The sequence below is a fragment of the Sorghum bicolor genome, chromosome 1 (genome assembly GCF_000003195.3).
Source record: "Sorghum bicolor cultivar BTx623 chromosome 1, Sorghum_bicolor_NCBIv3, whole genome shotgun sequence".
Lineage (NCBI taxonomy): Eukaryota > Viridiplantae > Streptophyta > Magnoliopsida > Poales > Poaceae > Sorghum > Sorghum bicolor.
The window spans coordinates 64,423,067-64,440,468 of record NC_012870.2 but is presented as its reverse complement, the minus strand read 5'-3'; the positions used below and the strand labels follow the sequence as shown (position 1 = coordinate 64,440,468).

General features: G+C 38.8%; 1 protein-coding gene across 1 annotated transcript; it reads left to right on the top strand.

Moving 5' to 3' along the window:
* On the top strand, positions 2,929–4,079 carry LOC8080749 (ras-related protein RABB1c). Its single transcript, XM_002467733.2, has 3 exons — positions 2,929–3,185; positions 3,310–3,487; positions 3,972–4,079. The coding sequence occupies exons 1-3, from the start codon at positions 2,929–2,931 to the stop codon at positions 4,077–4,079; spliced, it is 543 nt and encodes a 180-aa protein (XP_002467778.1).

Genomic DNA, 17,402 nt, shown 5'->3' with positions numbered 1-17,402 from the left:
CCTCTGCAGAGTGTAAAACTGGTATACTAGCCGTGCTCACGGTTATGAGCGGCCTTGGGGGTTCTTGCTGCGACGACGATGAGCTTATTAAGTTGTTATGTTCATTTGATTATCGTTCATGCTATGAATTAATTATGCTTACACTTGATCATGGGATTAATGGATTATTTATGCTACCTTGACATTTGCTATTTAATTATGAATATGCTATCCACCATTAAAAGCTAAATGCAGTCAAACCAGTGTCAGCTATTTGAGCCTCATGAACCCCTGGTTATACTTGTTGAGTACGATATGTGCTCACTCTTGCAATTTCCCAACACCCTAGGTTATGCTAATGAAGATGACTGGAATGAGGATTACCGTTATGAGTACTAGGTTTGGAGTCAACCAGTCAGCAGTGTCCCTGTGTGGAGCTTCTGTCGAGAGCGTGGTTGACTTTATGCTATCATTTTTGTATGAGACTATGTGATATATTTTATATTCCGCTATGTAATAAACATTGCAACGGTACATTTGAGATTTGTCTACTTATGTGTGCGACTGTTTCTGGGGCACATATGAGTCTTTTATGCATCCTATTTTGTTCTTAAAATATGGGTGTGACATGAAGAGGGATAGGAAATTTGCAATTCAAGATGACAACAGGTACCCGAAACCCGATAGGTTGGTATCAGTTAATTTCTCCACTGGGTTTGTTAATGGGTAAAAATCTAGACCTAACGGGTTTGTGGGCATGGGTCTAGGGATGTAGTACCCAAACCTATAAACCCATTTGTTTTTAAAACTCGATCCATCATAGTGAAGCAATCATATCAATCCACAATACCCTAAAGTTTTCTACTAAAGGACTACGTTTAGAGACATATATAAGATGATATGTCCATTCAAGTGAAGAATTAGAAGAATGAATACAATTTCATGGTCTGAGACATGATTTTCGTGTTCTGTTTTTTTTCTTTATTGCTATGTGGATGTGCCCATGAGTAACCCTATAGGTACCCATGACCCGATAGTTATGGGTCTGGGCACCAAATTAAACCCGTCATGGGTCATGAGTTTTTTAGCAGGTAAATTTTATGTTCATAGGCATGGATTTGGGCTAACAAAACCTAGCGGGTTTATACCCGTTGCCATCTCTATTTGCAATACAATGGTCTAGCCTCCATGCAGGATGACGAGATAGATGGCTTAGAATAAGAGGATAAAACGTCTAGCATTATGTAAAATATGCTCATCCGGAGTCATTACTGTCATAGCACGTTTGTAATAGGTCTTATTATAGACGTGCCAATTTTTACTATAGACGCATCTGTGATTGGGTTATAGGACAGACTGGTGGAGTAAAGACGCGTCTATAGTATCTCTATTAGAGATGCGTATAGTCAAAACATATCTGCGACTTCCCCTTATAATAGACGCATATAACTAACACATGTCTGTGATTATGAATAAAAAAATGTAAATTCCAATACCAATATCTTATATAGATCATAAATTCATAACACATAAAATTATATAGTCTTGCTAATTAACAATTACATATACATGAATCGAAGGCCATTACAAGTCCCTCCACATACTGCAGGCAAAATCTAGTTGCTACTTGAACTAAGATAAGCAGCGCGCGACAGGCATGTAACTAATATAATAATCTTCTAGACTAACTTTAAGACAATGCTTCCTATGAATAGTCTGAGCAAACTTCTCAGTTCACAGATGACAAGTCATTTTATATACATAAAGGAAATACATACAAGTGGTAGATTATGATCTCTATTGATTGAAAATGTATCATTATTTCATTCACTCAACTTGTAAAACTACAAGTTCAGTTAAGCTGACAAAGATAAATAGCAACATAAGTGCTTGGCAAAGCTAAGGTACCACTTTGGTCATTCAGTGCTTGACAAAGATAAATAACAACAGAAGCAGTTGTCACGCTATCACAGAAAATGAATAACCTTTTCATAAATATTCTGCTAAGGTAGCACTTTGGCCATTCAGTACTTAGCTAGTAGTTCATCCATTGTCCCACCTAAGTTAATACTATCACAGAAAATTTATATAAATTTCAGTACTCCAGGCTTATATTCCTGTGGCCGACGGTGTAGTGCATAAGTAAATAATTACTAGGTAATATAAGTCTTATCCTAATCTTTCACTCCACCATGAGGTTCAGTAAAGTAACTAATTTGTTTAGCCTTCTCTTGCAGTTCCTTTATTGCAGTAACATTCTTCGTTTCTCTTACTTTAGCATCTGAGAACAGCGAGATAATTGAAAATTTATCAGAAATCATTGTGACAACCACTTTAAGTAAATAAATTATCTTCTATACATACAACTAAAAAGACTAAAGAGTGGACAAATTTTTGTGCGACATCTGCTTTTGTCCTGCCTTCCCGCCGTGCGTCCGCATTCCTCCATCGTGCGTACTTGGAAACAAATACAGAGATCGTCATCCCCTCCTCAATCCCCTCCACCTTTCCTATCTTATCCGCGCGGGCGTCATGCGAACGCAGGCACCTCGCCTCGCCCGCCGAGCGCTGTCCGTCGCGGAGCGCACGCGCCGTCTGCCATCCCTCCACACGCCTTGGTGGCCGACAGTCCGCCGTCCGCCTCAAGACCGGCCGCCTAGCGCCGGCCGCCGTGAGGCGAGAGCGCCGGTCGTCGTCCGCCGTGAGCCCCGAGTGCAGTCGATCCACGCCTCGGCCCGAGTGTCGTTCGTCGTCCTCGAGAGCGTCGTCCTCGATCTCCGACCGCGACAGCTCCGTCCTTGAGCGCCCTCCGCGACACAGTCGTCCTTGATCGTTACTGTCCTTGTGTGCCCCTTCATACGTCCCTGCCACCGATGCCAATGCCATCGGAAGCGAAGTAGCGGGCGAGGGGATGGTGTGGTGGCCTGGATCTGCCACCGCACCGCCTAGATGGAGGCCGAGCGCTGCCTCCAGGTCCATGCCATCACCACCGGGGATGAGGCCGCTTCCCTCCACGTGCGCCTCGGCGACGCCAATGCATCCCATCTGTGTTGCACAGCCATTGCGCTAGCCCATCTTCGTGGTGGGGAGAGCAGCAGTTGGCACCCTGCAGGGCGCAAGAGCTGCAGCAGGCATGCTGGCCACCGGCACCTAGCGCAGAGCTGCACTCTGCATATGCAAATGCCAAACAGGCAGAAGCATAGCAGGTATGCAGTTTTTTTATTTCAGTAATTCGGTTCTTTAGATTTCGTTGTTTTGGTAAGCCATCATGGTTAGAGAGCTATAGCTGTTGTATTTACATAAATGTTACCTATACATTTGGGATTTTAGCTCTAGGCTAGAAGATGCCAGGCAGCATGCAAATCGTAACATGATAGTGATGTTGATTGGAAACAAATTAAATGTGATCTTTTTCATAGAGGTGTTGTCAGCTATGAGGAAGGAGAACAGGGAGCATGGTCTTGTCTTTATTGAGGCATCTGCTAAAACTTCACAAAACATCGAGGAGGTGATTTTTGTGGCCAACTACATATTTTACTACCATCCCTGACTTGAATTATAGATTTGTTTTATCTGGTTGCTTGCTTGGAAAGGTTGAATCTTGTTTGCATCCCCATGGTTGCTCAATAGTCACTGTTGAAGAAACTTATAGATTTAGTAAAACCCATACCATATTGGGTTGTGCTATATCGTTGGGGCTGCTAAATTTTTAATACTTCTATAGTGGATTTTTCACTTATTTCAGGCAATATTGGCAAACTCTTCCATTCTGTGTTCTCGATTTAGTCTTACCAGGCGCTATTGCATATCTGGTTATAGCCCACTATAATACATATGATTCTTAAAATGCGATCTAAAAATTTAGAAGTTAATTTTCAGTAACTTATAAGGGGCATTACCTTCAAAGTTCAACAATCAATTTTTTTACTGTTGAACATCATAAAATATATTGTCTTCAAAGTTCAAAATTAACTTTTTGTTATGTTTATCAGGTCAATGATAGTGGGCACTTCTATGGCATGGTTGAGATGGTTGGAACTGTTGATTTTCAAAAGGACATGGACTTCTCGTGTGAGGATAAATATCACACTGCAGAATAATTAAAAGAAGCATGTCACACAATAGAGATACAAAAGAAGTAAGTGTGGCATATCCTGTTTTGCATTGAACTTGTTTTAGTATTGTTAAATTGTTAGATTTCAGGAAGTAGTTTTTTATTTCTCTCCAGCATTTCTGTATTTCAGGAAACCTATTAAATTATTTGTTTGGGTGGCATAACCAAAGATATTTTTTAGTCCATAGAAAAGTTTTGGATTTGTGAGAAAAAAAACATATTCGGTAACTTTGAAAACCATTGGCATGTTGCAAGGTTTTCTTTAGCCTCAGCGGCCCATGTTGTCCAAAATCAAGAATTGGGAGCAACTATTCCATATCAGATATCTACAACAGTAGAGAAGATGGTACTTGATGTTTGAATCTCTAATACCAATGGTAGAGAGGATCTTGCTAACTGGTGCATCTCAAGTCCACTAGACATCTAAAAAAGCATCAGCTAATTGGAAGCTCTAAGGCCACCATCTGAAGATAGTAGAGCTTGAAAACCTGAAGTCCACTAGACATCCAGATAAAGCACCAGCCAATTGGAAGCTCTAAGGCCACCATCTGAGAGATAGTCGAGCTTGAAAACCTGAAGCCTTCTTGTTGCCTAGGCATGTGCTCCTGTTTGGAGATGTATTTCTCTATGCATATCTTTCTGGCTACTGGATTGTTGTTGAAGGTGTAGTACTGGAGTACTTTTGTTTTGGGGGTCACTTTTCTATTGCTGGGTGCAATACTAGAGTGGTTTTTACTAAAGTAGTTAATTGTGTTTAGTAGTAAAATTGTTGCTAGGACTTGCAATATCTTCTTTGAGCCTTCTCAGTGTTGGATTGCAGAGCTGGCCTGTGTGACCAGGTGCAAGCAAGGCTTGCTGATGTTTGATGTTGAAAAATATTTAAATATTATCTCAATCTATGTTTGATTACTAAAAGATATTTGTTGGTTGCTTGTTTTGCATTGATAGATGTTGTCGCAGCGTTAGCACGGATAATATATTATATCACTACAGCACTGGTCACAAGTATTTGATCTCTGAAACTATTGCCCTTCAGACTGCAAATGGAAGGCACAAGTAGTGAGGTCCTGGGATCATGCGACTGGGAGGTCATATAGCTTAAGGATTTTGTGCAATATGTACTGTAATAAGATGCACAAGACATGTCTTCAATTTATCTATAAGCATTTCTTCATCACATTAACTGCTAAGTTTGCCTTTACAAGTTGCAGATTCATTTGGTCCGCAGCATCAACTTTGATTTTTAGAGATACATCAAATTATTTTCCTACATATTAAATCCATAAATAATTTAAACTAGCTTTTATCCATCAGTTGAAAACAAAGGATATTGAAGATCACCATCCTATTTGCAATGTAGCATTGGGCTGCAAACAACGCTCCTGGATGAAGCTTTTGTTGCATCAAACTATTTCAGAACTCAACATAAACTTGAGTTGTGGTACAGAACTCAATGTAAACTTGAGTTGTATAGTCTAGCAACAAATGTAGAGGACGCCGGATGGTTGATTGGGTGGAAAGCGAGTAGAAGCACTAGCACTTTGATGAAGGGATAGGAGGTGCCGCAGGTTGAGCGGCACTGTAAATAGTGTGTGTCCAGTCTTGTCATGGCCTTGAGACTAGAGCTTACCTATCATCGAGAGCAGGTGTTTTGGTAGGTACACAATGTTTGCTTTGTGATGTTAGAAAAGACTATGAGGTGACAGTCATCACAAAAACGTAGTATTACCCATGCGACACACAATTAAATTTACGTATATATACTCAAATGTGTGACAGGATGGTACGGAGATGCGGCAAAACTTATTTGTGAATTTACTAGCGACAGGATGGTACGGAGATGCGACAGAACTTATTTGTGGATTTACTAGCGCACGAAAGATATGAATATCGAAAATTTCTTCCTGCCGATATTAAACTTATCTTGGTCGTATCATAGAAAGGTCTATAAAGTAGAATTTGTAAGCCTATAACGTCGTGCTCTCCGTGACAGTGTTTGATTTCACAAACTTTGCTTCTTTAAGATAAATGTCACTTTATAATTGGTATTTAAGTTTTATTATAATATTATTATCTTATTGTGCGATTCGTGTATTTTAAATAAAAAATATTAGCCATCCCGTAGCAACGCACGAGCACGCTACCTAGTTAGAAAAAACATGGCACATGGGCTACCTTTTCTAGAATTTGTGCTAGGTCTTGTTTGGTTCCTCTTGCTAAATTTTAGTCAACTAAATTTTAGTCACTTTATTAGTAGCTAAAGTTCCAAACACATTGACTAAAAAGGTGCTAAAATAGTTTAGTCTCACTAGTTACTCAAGAGTAACTAAAATAATTTTGACTGACTAAAATTTAGTAAGGGAACCAAATAAAGTCATCAACCATGCCTGTCCACCTACCAAAATGACAACCATTAATATACAACACCATGTGCTCCCGCAAGGCCGCAATCAGCATATCAATGATATCAATGGAATAAAAAAAAAGCAATGACTTTTCTTACAGCAAGGAGCTGGTGGTGAAAGCTATTGCATTTGCTACCTCTTGTGCTCCTGAGCTACATGTCACTGTGCAGAACTGCAGATCAATCATCTCTCGAGAAAGGCCTTGTTCAGTTCCCAAAATTATTTTTTCAAAATTCTCCGTCACATCAAATTTTTAGACGCATGCATGAAGTATTAAATATAAATAAAAACAAAGTCTAATTGCATAGTTTGTCTGTAATTTAGAGATAGATCTTTTGAGCTTAGTTAGTCTATGATTAGATAAAATTTTCTAAATACAAATAAAAATGCTACAGTAGTCAAAACCAATTTTTTTTTCTGAACTGGCCTAAATTTTATGCCACGGTCAACAAGACCAAACTAGCAAGGAAAAGAGTTATCAGGAGATTGATCTGTACAGTGACTTATACCAAACTATATGGAAAAATTCTGAGGAGATTGATCAAACTGGACTCGGTCTCTGGAATAAGTAGCAGTGTCGTCTTGCGAGGGCTGAATAAACGCATCGTCGAGACTTTAGCAAAGAGAGAAATGATAATAAGTGACTGAACATGGGAGAAAAGGAATACAGTGTCTCAAGCCAAGTGATCCTGAATCTCTTTAATATCCTTCAAGGAGAATTAAAAACTGCTATAGATAGAACCATCTAAAAGCTATTAAATCCATATTACGTACATCAGTACATGACTGAGGCCTTGTTTAGTTTCCACCAAAATTCAAAAAGTTTTCAAGATTCTCTGTCACAGTGGCTGATTTAGGATTTTAATTGTGAGGGTACGGACAAAAATGATATAATTCATCAATATGGACATAACATAATTAGATCACTAAACAGTGATAAAATAGTTGTGAATGTAAAATGTTAAGGTTGTTGTATGAGCTGAACAGATTAGCAGTTATATATAACAATGCATTATATATATATATATATATATATATATATATTATTAAAGGGTATTATATATACTAGATATTTTTCAAAAAATTTTGGGGTGGGGGACAGCTGTAACCCCAGGTTACTAATCTACATCCGCCTCTGCTCCATCACATCGAATCTTGTGGCATATGCATGAAGCACTAAATATAGACAAAAACAAAAACTAATTACACATTTTGTGTGTAAATCACAAGACGAATCTTTTGATCCTAATTAGTCTATAATTGAACAATATTTACCAAAAACAAACGCAAGTACTACAGTAGCGAAATCCAAAAAAAATTCGCATCTAAACAAGGCCTGGAGCAAGGATAAAACACGACCCGAGAAGTCCATCAAGCATGTAACATGGCCAACTTAAGTCGCACTCATGCTGCACCTGCTCCCCGAGACCCCGATAGCCGCCACTGCGACCAGGGAACAACGAATTCCGCAATGCAACTGCTCTCGGGCCGTGTTTAGTAGTTCCTTGTAGGAAAAATTGTATAACACTATAGTATTTTTGTTTGTTTGTGATAATTATTGTCTAATTATGGACTGACTAAGCTCAAAAGATTTATCTCGTAAATTCCGACTAAACTGTACAATTAATTTTTATTTTCGTCTATGTTTAATACTTCATGCATGCATCTAAAGATTCAATATGATAGAAAATCTTAAAAATTTTTAGATTTTTGGATGAAGGCCTCGATGTGGACCAGAGTGGCCAAGGTTTCTTGACATTTGGCGAGCACGTGTGTTGACGGCTAGAGAGAGCTAGCAGCATCTTTGTTGCTCGATCTCTAGGCGCGGCGTCTGACATATATATTGAAATAAAATGCCCTGAGTAGCAGCACCTACCTCTTCCGTCGTCAAACTTGAGGCATGTTTAGTTTTCCACTTAAAAATTTTTCGTCTATCACATTATTTTTTTGACAAACTATATAATTATAAAAACTAATTATATTTTGTATATGTCAGACGCCGCGTCAATATTGATAAAAATAAAAATTGCATGTACAAAAAAACTAAATAAAATAAAACTAATTATAAAAACTAAACAAGCCCCAAGTCAAAAAAACTAATTATAAATATTGCATGTATTTTTTACAAATCAAGTTAAACTTATACTCTTTCACTCTAAACATGTAGGAGATATAAATATTGCATGTACATAATAAAATCTATTTCCTCTACGTGCTCTTGGTTTCTCCATTGCAAACACTAATTTGTGTAGTTTTCTTTGTTTTTCCATTGCTCTATGTTGTGGATACATTTCTATCTTATTCCTATATTTTTCTTTTCTTTTTATTTTGTACTATTATAAAAATAATATTACAAAATTGATAAAAATAAAAACTAATTATATAGTTTGTCTATAAATCACGAGACAAATTTTTTAAATATAATCAGTTAATAATTAAATATTAATTACCAAATAAAATAAAAATACTACTGTAGCTAAATCCAAAAACTTTTCAAGGCCTTAGATTTAGAAAGATCAGGTCGTTTCTTATTAAGGCCTTGTTTAGATCACTTCAAAATCTAAAAACTTTTCAAGATCCCCATCACATTGAATCTTACGGCACATGCATGGAGCACTAAATATAGAAAAAAAATAAAAAATAATTGCACAGTTTGTTTGTAATTTACGAGACGAATCTTTTGAGCCTACTTAGTCTATAGTTGGATAATTTTTTACAAATATAAACAAAAATACTACAATATCAAGATTCAAAAACTTTTCAGAACTAAACAAGGCCTAAATCCGCACGCTTCACATGATAGATTGATAGATACATATATCCAAGTTTGAAGAACCGTACGTTGTCCGTTTGTTATTCCTTGCCGCAGATTTCTAATGCAATAGATAGTAATGGTGGTTGACTGATATCCATCTTCTTGGTGATGGATAGCACCTTGTTTTGACGAGGCTCCAACAACCAATGTCGTTGTTTGGCTTGTGCTAGTGGAGCTAGCCAGCGTTACGTACTTATCCACTGTAGATAATTTTAGTGGAGCAGAGTGTGGTCGCTTGATGGTTTCAGAGGGTGATGCGTCCTCGAGGCAAATCGCACGAAGAAGAGGGTGATCTGCACCACTGTCACTCTTTTTTTTGAGCGAAAACCACTGTCACTCTTGTTTAGTTCACCCAAAAAATCTAAAACTTTTCAAGATTCTCCGTCACATCGAATATTGCGGTTTATGCATGGAGTATTAAATATAGATGAAAATAAAAATTAATTGCACAGTTTACCTATAAATCGCGAGACAAATCTTTTAAGTCTAGTTACTCCATGATTAGACAATGTTTGTCAAATAAAAATAAAAGTGCTACCGTGTCAAAATCTATAAACTTTTTGGATCTAAACAAGGCCTTAGCCCTCTATCCCTAAATATCGATTGTACAAGAAATAATTTTGATGACTAAATATATTATTAGAAAGATTTTTGAATCTAGTTTTAATAATCTTTTGGAGATATAAATATTGCATGTATTTTTTTTTACAAATCGAGTTAAACTTATACTCTTTCACTCTAAACATGTAGGACATATAAATATTGCATGTACATAATAAAATCTATTTCCTCTACGTGCTCTTGGTTTCTCCATTCCAAACACTAATTTGTGTAGTTTTCTTTGTTTTGCATTGCTCTATGTTGTGGATACATTTCTATCTTATTCATATATTTTTCTTTTATTTTTATTTTGCACTATTACTCTGTTCCATGCCGGCCTTTGGCGCCATCTACCCCAGTTTTATCGTGACACGTCTTTCTCCGCAGACTAGTTTCAAGCTATTGTTCTAGAAATTCTTGGGTTCGTTCCTTGTAGATGTCCAGGAACCGCTGCAATTAAGAGCCTGTTCATGTAGCTAAAAAGCCATAAAAAATATTGATTGCTGATTTACTCTGAGAAAAACATTTATTATGAGAAAAAACATTGATTCGACATATAAGCTCAAGCTGATAATTTATTCCTCACAGTTTGAAACCGAGGAATGAGCGTGGACCATGTGCGTGCCAAACTGCTAATTTTCTTGCACATGTAGAAATTTTTGACCTTATTAGCAACGTATTCTCCGTCACATGAAAAATTTAACAGGAAAACTAGTGAGGCACAAAAGGCAGCTCCAAGAAAGTGGTGAAACTTGGACCCTATTTGGTATAGCTCCACTTTATTAGTGAAACAATTTTATTTGACATTAGTTCCATAAAAGGGCTTCATCAGTAAAAGCTGTTCTCAAAAAAGTTTGGTAAAACAACTTTTTAGGGAAGAAAGCAGAGAGAAAACCTGAAGAAGCTAATATTTTCATATTCACCTCGATCATTGTGCTATAAGAGGAGCAAATTTTTTAGTAAGAAGTTTTATCGGACCTGTTTGATAGAAGAAACTGAAAAAAGAACTTTATGAAACCGAAGCAAAAGTAGGCGCTTGTATGTTGAGCATCTCCAAGACTACAATATTTTCTTCCCAAAAGCATGGAGTTTTACAACTCCAAAAAAAAAGTATTAGAAGGAATAAAGAAGACCATCTTAAAGAGTTTCTAATAATCTACTCCTAAAATATAGAAGACATTTTACATCAGAAAACCAGGAATCCTATATATTTCTAAATTATCTTAACCAATTATATATATTCTTTCTCCAACAACTATAGGAGGATGGATTAATTAGGAGTTGTTGGAGAGGAGTTTTTTCTCATCTTGCTAAAAACAAAGGATTAGGAAGGAATTTAGGGAACTCTTGGAAATGCTCTTGCAAAGACAAACGTGAGCGTCACATATTTTGGTCTCTAAATAAAAATCAGAGTTTAGGATGGAAAATAATAGGAAAGAAATTGTAAGTATGTGAGACAGGGAAGGCAGCTGGTTGTACGCTTGCGAGAACAGCATGGCCGCATGAGGCATGGTCGTGAACTCGTGATGCTCGGGATTTATTTATTTATTGGGGTTTTACGATCTACAGCATTATAATTTAAGTTTTAAGATACACTATATTACAATTTATCTATTCAGAAATTTATCATTATAATTTTATCTCTCTCTCATTCATACTATTTTTTACACTTCTCGTGTATATGGACCCAACGTTAAGACATATATGCACATAGAAATACGTACATGCCCACTACACGAGAGGCAAAGCAGCGGCGCTTGCCCGCAGCAGCCTGCGCGTGAGGCGAAGTGGCCGTGCTCACTCATGGCGCCTCAACAGAGGAGCACGTCAGGTAGGTGGACATGTACACCATGGCCACTTGTAGCAGCGCCACCATCTCCCCCATGGTGGAGCCAACCAGCGCCGCCACCACCATCATCGTCAGGACCTGTCCACGGGCATCCGACCAGTGTTAGGCTGCCTGCCAAGTCCGAAATCATCACTGTGCCGTGGCCATGGCCATGGCCTATCACCAGTGAACCATTGAGGCCGAGCATCAGTCTTCGTGCGTTCCTGCTGTGCACATGGCAAGTGCCGACGGGGGTGCTGCTGTGGCCGCCAAGCAAGTTGTGGTTCCACTAGGGAGTTCACATGGCTCAACACCGGCAACGAGCTCTCCTGACTGCTCTGTGTGACCAGGGCGCCAAGTGCTAGGGTGAAATATCCATATAGCTAGAGGGGAGTGAATAACCTATTTAAAAGTTCTACAAGACACTAGAGTAAATGTTAGCATAACAAAAAGCGTAATGCCAATTTGCTCTAGCTCTACAAGGATTGTAAGCCACCTATCCAAACTAGTTACTAAGATCACTTGACATACAAAAGCTATGTCACTATAAGCTACACAAGGCAAAACTAGCAACTAAAACTAATTACACTACTTTACGGAAATATAAATGGAGAGTATATCACTGTGTAGGAGATGAATCAATCACCAGGAGAATGCCAATCAATCATAATTGAGACACTGATTTTTCTCCCAAGGTTTACATGCTTGCCGACATGCAAGTCTTCGTTGTGTCGATCAACACTTGGTGGTTCAGCGGCTAAGAGATGTAGCATGAACCTTGTTCTCACTAGGACACCATAAAAACCTAGCCACAAGTGAGGTAGCTCAATGACATAAGTAATTTACTAGAGTTACCTTTCAGTTCTCCGTCGAGGAAGGTACAAGCCCCCTCACAATCATCGAGAGATGGTCATGAATAATCACCAACTCGTGTCAATGCTCCTCCACTGCTCCAAGCCGTCTAGGTGGCGGTAACCACCAAGAGTAACAAGAGTATGTAGCTCAAATGATCCCTAAGTGCCACTAAATGCAATCCCTCATGCAAATATACTTAGAATCACTCTCAATCTCACTATGATGATGAATGAATAATGAAGATGAGTGAGAGGTATTTGCTTAGACTCACAAGGATATCAAGTATGCCAAAGTGCTAAGAGGAATATCCTTGAGCTGCCCACCACATATTTATAAGCGTTCCCAACGAATAGAGCCGTTACCCTCTGGAAATAGCCTCTGTCAGGGGCGTTGAACGCGCCGACGCTAGGCGTCGGACACTGCCTAGCGTCCAACACTGCCTAGATAGATCGCTACCATGTGTCCTCAGTTAAATATAACCCATTGATCTCCAATGGCCACTTAATCATTAAAGTTCATAGTTAGAAGACATCGAACATGTCAGGTGCTACGCATCGGACGCACCACCCTACACCGGACGCTACTCAGAGAGTTTAGAAATTGATTAGAGGTGCGTCAAATGCATATGATGGTATGCCATTGGATGCACCTCAGCGTCTAACGCACACTGCCCAACTGACTCGCTCGTGACCCTACTTACGTCACAATACAACGGACACTCAAACAATGCTCGGCCAGCATCCAACACAAAACCCTCGGATGCTTCGATGCCTACACAGAAGAGCGACCCTCAGCCGCAATGCACTGCCAGCGTCTGACGCCTCCGCAGCCAGCGTCCGATGAAACACTCCCGTAACTTTGCCTCCTCTTCAACTCGGCTTCCGGCGCAATAGAAAATATGCATTTTATTTTCTTAAAAGCGCCAAATCCAAACCCCTCTCTACCTCTTCAACCCTTGATCAAATGTGCTAACCACTAAGTGTACCTCCTTGTTATTGACACTTCTTAATGACACTAGTATAGGATAGAGGTTAACTACTATCCTAGCAGTGGTACTAGAAGCGTCAGGTCAGTAGTTCTTAGCTACACTGAAGGTGAGGCTTGAGTTGGCTAGTCTACTAATGCCTAGTGGGATTGTCAATCCCGACACTAATAGGGCTGATAGGAGTGATTGTAATCTACCTAAGATGAATGGGATCTGCAAGCGCACAAAACTATCGTGTGTAGCACTTCGCCTAGAGAGTAACTAGTTGTCAATTTATAATTTCCCAAAGAAAGGCTAGGGAGATGTAGTAGAGTTGGGAAAGAATGGATAGTTAGAGTTAGGAATGGTAAGAATGGGTTGGCTAGCAAGAATGGATGGATGGGTAGTTGATATGTGGATGGTTGATGGATAAGAAAATAAAGAAAAGATAACCAAACTAATCTACTGACTAACCTAAGGGGGTTGAGGGATAAATAAGAGCGGTAGTAGTCTAGGGAACTCAGTAAATAGGATAATACTAGTTATTCAAATCAAGCAAGGAGGCGTACCCGTCCTAAACTCACCATATGGTAGATCAGTCACGAATCACAACGAGCCTTACATTTTAAGAACTAGACCAAACATGGGGGACTATGTAGACAATTAGGGCTATCACCACCTGGTGTTACCTAGCTATCCGTGGGTCTAGCCATATCTGAAGGTAAGCCTATAGCCTAAGTACCACACTTAATCTATATTCCTACTATCTTTACCCAAGCTCTCAAGTAAATACACCCTAACCAGACAACAGAGCAATTCCTTAACTTGAACAACTAACACTAAACTAACTAAGCAACCTATTACCACACAACCAAGCACCTAAGCTCACTAATGATATGATCACCATAAACTAAGTACTTGAAAGCTAAACAATCAATATAGCACACAAATATTGAAAGTAGATGATAAATGATAAATGATAAGTAAATGAGTACTAAGATAGCAAAGGTATAATACTAGAATGGAGAGGAGGAAGACTCTTCCCGACTCCAAGCTGAGCTATGCCTGGCTACTCTTCCCGCTTACAACTCTGAGCTACTAGAGCTAGGCTAAGCTGGAGGCAGAGAGGCTGTGGAGCTAAGCTAGGCTACCTAAGCTAGGGAACTACTTGAGACTACTACACTAACACTTGCTCTACTAAGCTCTATGCTCTATGCTTGTGCTCTTCTTATGTTCTTTTCTTTTCCCTGAATGAAACAGGTGCCAAGGGGGTCCTTTTATAGGCTAGGAAATCTTTTGGAGCAAGAAGGTCGCAGGGGGGGTGAAGTGGAGTGGCGGACGCCAAAGTGAGGTGGCAGCCGCCACTCCCCCTGGTGGCCGCTGGGGTCAATGTCGGGCGCCACCCTTGAGTTACCGCCTTAGCTCCCAACGGTCCAGATTAGCTCCCAAGGTAGGTTTCAGGCAGGACACATGTTAGAACATTGTTTTGTCACATGTTGGAAAACTATAATCCATATGACATCATCTTCTTGCCATTGGATCAAACCGACTTAACATTGGACGCCTTAGATGGACTCTTGGAGGTGTCACGCGGATCGGTGATGTGGTTTGCCATGCTGAGGGTGGCGCCCGCCAGGCGGGCCAGGCGACCACCACCCTGGCATGGTGCCCGTCACCTTGGCTGGCCCATGTGGCGCCAGGTGTGGTGGTTGCCTTCTAGGTGGGTCCAATTCACTCTTTTTCCTTTTATTTCTTGCGTCAAATAAATTTCTATGTACATGTGGAACTAGGTAAGTAATAAGCAAAATATGCACATGATCATGTTGATTTATCATGGTTTCAGATGAAATGGTGATGGTTAAAATGGGTGTTAAGGACCATCAACACTTGTGCACGTGTGTTAGCATATTTTTACAAATATTTTTAAGGTTAAGTTAGCACACTAGGTTCTAAATACATGTATATGAACAAGGTCATCTAGTGGCACTTGAGAGCATGCTTAGCCAAAGAATTCCCCTCTTTATAGTACGACTATCGATCCTAAATGTGATCACACCATTTATGGTGTCTTGATCATCAAAACTAAAACCGTAAGAAATACCTGTGCCTTGATCTCCATAGGGTTTTGTTTTTCTATATTTCTTCTTTTCAAAGTTGAGCACTTGATCATCTTGTGATCATCACCATTATCACCATGATCATCTCTTCCTCTATTACTTTTTATGTACCAATCTTATCTAATCTATATACACTTAGCATAGAGGTTAGTACTTTGGGTTTTATTAATTATCAAAACCAAACTAGGGCATTCAAAGCCTCAATGTTACCATGGACGAGTCATTCCACCTGAGGGCCTCAGCCACATTCGCCATCATGCCCTATGGCTCTGCGTAGTTGAAGGGTCGAAATGACGGACTAGAGGGGGAGGGGGTGAATAGTCCTTTCTAAAACTTATCGCGCCGGCTAACCGAAACAAATGCGGAACTATCAGTCTAGCCAAGACTACACCCCTCTATCTAAGATCTCTAGCACCTTGTAAAAGATCCTAAGTGAGCTAACAAGGTAACCAATTCTAGAAGCAAAGTCACACAAACCTATGCAACTAGTACTTTGCAAACCGGAGGAGCTCCTACACAAACTAGTGAGGCAAAGTGCACAAAGCCTAAGCTCACTAGCAAGCTCAATAACAAGGCAACTAATGCCAAATTAAAGAGCACAACTAACTTAGCTACACAAACTAAGCAATGTGACTAACAAGGTTACACAAATCTAATTAGCCACGTAAGGGAACTACTTCTAGCTACACAAGCAAGAAGGTAACTAGCAAGCTACACAAGCTAAACTAATTACAAGAGCAACTACACAACTATTCCACACAAAATAATGGACAGATAAAAAATAGAGTCGAGAAATTTTATCTATTTAGTATTAGGTATAGATTAATTAACTAAAGAAAGTTCTCTAACCAGACTTAGAAAAGACAGAAATTAAAAAAAGACATCAAAACAGAAAAAGAACTCTAAACAGTATAAAAAAGATGTAACTTGGAAAATTAGAAATAAAAAATACATCAAAATAGAAAAAAATCTAACCGGAGCTAAAGAAAAGAAATTGATAAAATATATGGTAACACGAAAAGCCTTGTCCATGACGAATAGTCTCTAAGGCAAAAAAGAAAAAAAGTCAAAACTTTTTTTTGGAAAGAAACATGAAAGACAAAGAGAAGAGAAATATAGATATTCTTTCCTATTTAGATTAGGATTTCTATTCACTATACAGATAAAGGATTCTATTTTAGATAAATACGCCAAATCAAAACAGGAAAAACATTCTAACCAAAAATAAAGAAGTGACAAAATATATGGAAACAGGAAAAGCCTCACGTCCTCTTGTTCGTGATGGACAGCTGAAAGACCATAAATGTCCAAACGTTTTTAAGAAAATAGAAAGACAAAAAATATAGAAGTGAAGAGAAATAGAGATTATGATTTCTATTCACTACTTAGATAAATGACTCTATTTGGATTAGGATTTCTATTCAGATGACCTCAAAAGTCTTATATGTTTATATACCAAGTTGTGGAGAAAGAAACAAAAACAATTTTTATATTCATGGAGTTAGTTAGAGGACATACCAAAAATGGGTAAAAAAAAGGCGAAAATTTTATCTTTTTATTATTATATGTATATAAATATAGATATCGAAAGCGAGGAGATTCTCAATTTCCATTACCAGCATAATGCAAATACAACATGTTCAGAGAGTTTCACATAACAACAGGAGGAGGCAGAGAACTAGAAAACCATCTTTACTACCCTTACAGACTCCGACTGTATGTATT

Coding starts and splice junctions, on each gene's coding strand:
- LOC8080749 (XM_002467733.2), top strand. CDS start 2,929: ATGGAGGCCGAGCGCTGCCTCCAGGTCCATGCCATCACCACCGGGGAT. Junction 3,186..3,309: donor AACAGGCAGAAGCATAGCAG/GTATGCAGTTTT, acceptor TTGGGATTTTAG/CTCTAGGCTAGAAGATGCCA. Junction 3,488..3,971: donor CTTCACAAAACATCGAGGAG/GTGATTTTTGTG, acceptor TATGTTTATCAG/GTCAATGATAGTGGGCACTT.